Raw genomic sequence first — 5,874 nt, 5'->3', positions numbered from 1 at the left:
TTAACCTTGACAAAATGAACGGAATATCTTTCAAGTAGACACCTATAACAAGACAAAAACTCATAATATTAATTAACACAATGATCATTTTTATCAAGTTTCTGATTTTTATTTTCTGTAAATTTTTCTTTGAAAGTGACATAAATTTTGCGATTAAATTTCACTTCGATTGCCTTCATCATTTCATCTTTATCAAAGGTTGATAAAATTATACTTGATGAGGTAGCCAATAAACATAATTATATATTTATTGATTGTTACGTATAATTATGATGATGATAAAGAGACACACTGATCAACAATGGTAATGTTACGAAGTCAAAAAATTGCTAATTTTCATGTAGGTAGACCTAACTATTTTCATCTGATGAATACATTGATAATAATAAAAAAAAGGAATATTGAACTTTTGCATTGAACGTCAATGTCATTCATGGATTGTTCTTCATAACATAGGTTTTAATTGATTTGATATTTCTTTTGTATTCTTACGATATTAATTTGCAACGTTAGAATCACAAAACACAACGAACAAAATATATCACTGTGAACAAACTAAGCTACAGTTTTGTCAACTAAGCGATAAAAAATTGTGACAATCCCCCATAGAGCTTTTTGGATTTACCTACTTTTTTCTTGACAAGACGAATAACGAAGAATTGTTCTTCCAGTCTTATGAAATTTAATACTCTCACCCATTCAGCATTCTTACAGCATCATTATTTCCTCACTATATTCGTTATTCCAAACTCAGCATCAAGAAGGTTTGCCCATGAACATTTTTTGTCTAGGAGTGTAGTTAGGACGTTATCTGTTGAACGAAACTCGCCAATCTTGAGTTTGCTACAAGAATAGATACAACTGGAGTATGATAACCTTCGTCCAAAAATGAGTGTCAACTATAAATTTCAGAATCATCTTATCGGTCTAGTTTTCAGCCGAAAATTCCTTTTCTTTCTCCTCACTCAACTGGTAACAACACCCTGTAAAACTGAAGCAATGACTGATAATATCGAACATCAAAAAGTGCTCATAGTTGGTGCTGGAGTCTCAGGTATGTCTGCAATTTTCGTATAATATTGTGTTTTTCTAGACCCTTCTGTCGAAACTTGTTCTAGAATTTTTATACAAAATATCATTCTATTCGTATGTGTAAAATTTGCTGTTGAGTTCCAAAACATGATGATATTATATCAAACAAAATATTATCAGAGACAACATCTGTATCTTTAGACATCTTAATAGTTCAATATTCATTTTCTTAACGTCTTATAAACATTGTGTAAACCCACCATTGGATTTTTGAGTTTTTCATTGAAATGATTCTGAGTTGAACTTTATCGAGTATTAGTAGAAACCTTTCCATGGGATAACCACATCATATCACTCTATCTTCCAAGAGTCGTTCAATCAAATGTGAACCTAACCATTTTTATTTGAGGTGAACAAAAATTAAGTTGAACTGTAGCGGCACTAAATAAACCTATAAAAATACTGAAAGAACGAGCGGTCAACAAGGTTTTTGATAACATGAATTCCAATGTTATGATACCAAAGAACGCTTTATTTGAGGGCATCAGAAAAATGAAAACTATTTAGGAACAGGTAGAAGAATTGTTTTAATTCCCCAAATACGATTTTCATACTTTAATTTTCATTTATCACGAAATGAAATTTGGCTCTAAATGGAAATTATTGAGAAATTCTGATTATAGAAGTTCCATCATGAATTCATTCATTTTGTGTTTATCGAATTGCCTTAATCGAATTGGACGATGGAAATAATCAATTTATTTTTCACCTTAACGCCTATAATTTCCTTCTTCCTTAATGATAGTGTCCTAGCTCTAATTTTGATCATTTGTACTGATCACAAACCTGAGTGAAATGGAATCGAACACTCAAAATATTGAACACCAGAAAGTGATAATTGTTGGTGCAGGAATATCTGGTATGTCGTTATACCTAATGCATTTCTCTTCATTGTTCGAAAAAAAGATGTGTTTTTTTTTGAGAATTTTCGTCAATTTTCTCTCAACGACGTCAATTTTGAGGTCACGGAAATTAATCTGTTTTCCGGGAACTATTAATAAACTCATATCATTGATATCATTAGTTCAAAAATTCATAGATTGTATTTTCAAGGCAGGAAAATCGGAGCATTCCAATATTTGATTCATGTAAAAATTTCATATTCATATCTTTTTTAATTTCCGAGAAAAGCTATGAAGGCGTACGAATGATTTTTTCCTCGAATATTTGGATTCTACAGATTTCAAAACGGTATATGTTTTGTCAATTCAAAAAACAAAAAAATTCCTTGATTGTTTTCAAAGGATTATCACCCTAAACAACAATGGACACGAAACATCTGGGTTCGAATCCCCAATGATCCCATTTTTTTTTTATTTTGTGTTTAGTTAATTTTGCATTTGTTTTTTTTTTCTCAGGTTTCAGTGCAGCCTGCAAACTCTTGGAAAATGACGTTACCAGTTTGAGGGTCTTAGAAGCAGGGGACAGAATTGGGGGAAGAATACAGAGCGTCCAATTCGGAGATACTTTCGTAGATCTCGGCGCAGAGTATGTTCATGGAGAAGAAGGCAATTTAGTATTCCAAATCGCGAAAGACTTCCTCAATAAAACCACCGACAATGAATTTGGATGGAAAATGTACTATTCTAACAGTGAGAAGGGAGTGGATGAACTTCTGGTCCAATGCTTTGAACAAATTTACGAACTGGAGAAGAACCCAGGAGACCCAAATATAACCCTCAAAGAAGCATTCAACAAAAGGTGAGTTGAACGTAGATAGATATTTCATTTATTTGATGACCTCTATTGAGTTGAATAATTATTCAAATTCAAATTTTTCATCAAAAAATTGATTGATTATTTTTCTATCCAAAAACTTCGTTTTCATTGTCTGTAGTTGCTAACAATCACATCATATTTAAAGGAAATTCCATTGATCTTGACTTGTAACGCCTCCTTTTGGGATATTCCAAGGTTTAGAAGGAGATCTCTCAACTGTGATAACGCCAATATTCGCGATTTTACTAATATCAGAAAGATGAGGTGTTGGTTGGTTTCTTATTTTTCTACACCATCAACTGGTTCACTGTAAAGCTAGGAATGCACGTTATAGTAAAAGAGGGAACCTATACCGGAGAAAACAGAAGATTTCACTGAATATACAAAACAAAAGACAATCAGTTATTTTGAAAGCATTTTTAGGAATCATCAGATAAAAATACAAACATGAGCATAATTAAAATACACATCCGATCAAATCGACCTTTTTTTCATTTCAGATATGATACACACGTCCTACCAAAATACAAGGGTAACAAGGAAATGGAAAAGATTGCAGAAGAATTCAGGAAAACCGCAGAATCTATCCTATTATCAATCGAGGGCTCTTTCGATTGGGAAGAATGTAGAACAAAATTCCACAACTTCAGATTGTGCCCCGGTAACGAGGTTCAACCCTGGTCTGGCAAAGGATACAAGACCATTTTCGAAGCTTTGAAGAAGAGGATAGGAGTGGAAAAGGCTAAGCTCTTGGATTCGAAGATAAATTTCAAGAAAACTGTGACCAAAATCGTCAGGAAGAGAGACGCAGATAAGAAAATTTTCGTTGAGTGCCAAGATGGTTCCAAGTATACTGCTGATCATTTGATATTCACTGCATCTCTAGGGGTATTGCAGCATGATCACAAGAAGATGTTCGAACCTGGATTGGACGAAGGAAAGCTCAAAGCCATGCAGGCTTTGGGAATAGGGGGAATCTTCAAAGTAGCTTTGGAATTTCCCGAAAGATGGTGGAGAGACGATGGGGAGATGTACGTAGTGTGGAGTGAGGAGGACGAGAAGAAACTTTTCAAGGATGTTCCTTATGGACCATCAATGGTAATATGATCAACCCACAATCTTCCATTGATTGCACTATTGATTTCTCTTATAAGAATTCGATAAATTTTGAGAGTGAAAGTTCAGATGTGAAGATGTCTACTGCTCGCCTTCCACTTCCAGAGTTCTTATGAACTCCAGTATCTGGGATGGTTTTAAATTAGTAACTCCTTCGTTTCTACAAATCTGGAAGATTCTGCCAGAGTGTTTCTCATTTTCCTATACCAAACCTATACTCTCTTGGAAACCTATATGAAGTTATAAAGTCTCTAATATAATAAGTCCTATATGAAGTTATTGAGTCTCTAAGAATGCAATTGATGCATAAATTTTCGAGGTTTCGGAAGCTTTTTGAAATTTGCATGATAATTGAAAAAAAACACTTTATTCGCAATGTGATTTATATCGTATTATATTAAATTTAAAATTATAAAATTTTTTTAGTATTAAAAGAAAGCAGACTCTGATTTCTCTGGTTGTACCTAGTTTACTCCTACAACTATAGTTAATTTGAAAATATTAATTGTCTTTTGTTTTCAGGAGGGCCAGAGACATTGGCTCAGTGGATTCCACTGTGTATCGAATACAGCTAAAGATACAGTTATAGTTGCTTGGATAGCCGGCCATTATGTTCCTGCAGTTGAACAAATGGACGAGAAAGAATTGAAAGCAGGGTTGATGTACTGTTTCAATAAATTCATCAAGGCCACTAAAAAAATTCCTGAACCCATTCGAATGGTGCGGTAAGTAAAGAAACTATCATTCACCAAAATTGATAATTCTGAACGAAGGACTTATAAATTTCTAGAATCACCAAGAAGATGTTTAACAAATCTCTTTATTTTCTGTGTACTTTCAGATCTCAATGGGTAACCAACCCGCAGTTCAGAGGATCATTCTCATATGAAACACCAAATATGGAAAAATTGCTTCCTTCAGCTCACAGTGAGTTCCTAGAACCAATCAAGGATGAAAGTGGTGTTCCTAGGATTCTTTTTGCTGGAGAAGCCACCCATCCAACAAGATTCTCCACTGCTGATGGTTCATTAGCATCAGGTTTCATGCAAGCAGATAAATTGATCAAATATATCCAGTAAATAAATATTTTCACACCTTGAATTACTTTTACTTCCTCCCAGCTTTATATTTCTTCTTTTTTGACATTTTCTCAAATGGAAAATATTTTCTCATAATTGAACACTCCTATGCAAATGTCATTTTCGTGCGTGAACGAAATTCCCAAGATATATGTAATTCTAGAATTTCGGAGCGAGAATGGTCCCAAACGATTAAATTAAATCATTGATGATAAAATCGGGGTCAGAATTCATATTGCTTTCTCAAACAGTAATGACTAAAAAAATTGAATTTTGGAAATTCCGATTTCGTCGAGAAAAATAAAGAAAAATTAGGAAAGCAGTGGCAGGATGTCTGACGTTTTTGAGGACAACTATTATTCATGCGCCAATTGGACCCTTAAAGACCACAGATCGCATATCGAAGAAAAAACTAATAGTTCAGAATCAAACTGATATGATATTTTATTTTTCAAAAGTTTTCTTAAGAAATATGTTTTTCGGAAGGTTTTTTGTGTGAATAGTATTCAAAATTTCAATTGGAATGTGAAGAAATGTTTCTGAGCTCCCTCTAGTGATAGAGGAACGAATTACTTCCTCAATATTAGCAATTTCTCCTTATAGAATTATCTGCGTTTTGTCAAGTTGGAAAAGGCGCGTAGAAGATCAATAGAAAATTTATATTTGATTCATTTCCACTTTTTCACATACTGCATGAATATATCTTTATCACATTAATGCATTATCTTCACGGTTTATACGCAATCTTATCGATTTGAATCCATAGTTCAGGCTACCTTTCCTAGATGGCGAAATGTATTCTCTGCAAGGACAATAATTATATATCAGTTATATACGCATGTGCTGTAGAATTGAGAACATTCTAGTT

The 5,874-nt window shown here is 33.5% G+C and overlaps 1 protein-coding gene across 2 annotated transcripts; it reads left to right on the top strand.

Moving 5' to 3' along the window:
- Positions 1-835: 835 nt before the first annotated feature.
- LOC123684432 (spermine oxidase-like) lies at positions 836-5,028 on the top strand. Of its 2 annotated transcripts, none has more exons than XM_045623694.1 (5): positions 836-1,054; positions 2,451-2,793; positions 3,312-3,909; positions 4,450-4,652; positions 4,769-5,028. In XM_045623694.1, the coding sequence occupies exons 1-5, from the start codon at positions 889-891 to the stop codon at positions 5,004-5,006; spliced, it is 1,548 nt and encodes a 515-aa protein (XP_045479650.1). In that variant the 5' UTR covers positions 836-888; the 3' UTR covers positions 5,007-5,028. The 2 variants fall into 2 exon arrangements, with proteins under 2 accessions (XP_045479650.1, XP_045479649.1); XM_045623693.1 differs by lacking the exon at positions 836-1,054 and adding an exon at positions 1,854-1,951.
- The last annotated feature ends 846 nt before the right edge of the window (positions 5,029-5,874 follow it).

Source organism: Harmonia axyridis, chromosome 7 (genome assembly GCF_914767665.1).
Source record: "Harmonia axyridis chromosome 7, icHarAxyr1.1, whole genome shotgun sequence".
In the NCBI taxonomy this organism is placed as follows: domain Eukaryota; kingdom Metazoa; phylum Arthropoda; class Insecta; order Coleoptera; family Coccinellidae; genus Harmonia; species Harmonia axyridis.
This window is presented reverse-complemented; position numbering and strand designations above follow the sequence as displayed.

Coding starts and splice junctions, on each gene's coding strand:
- LOC123684432 (XM_045623694.1), top strand. CDS start 889: ATGAGTGTCAACTATAAATTTCAGAATCATCTTATCGGTCTAGTTTTC. Junction 2,794..3,311: donor AAAGAAGCATTCAACAAAAG/GTGAGTTGAACG, acceptor TTTTCATTTCAG/ATATGATACACACGTCCTAC. Junction 3,910..4,449: donor TTCCTTATGGACCATCAATG/GTAATATGATCA, acceptor TTTTGTTTTCAG/GAGGGCCAGAGACATTGGCT.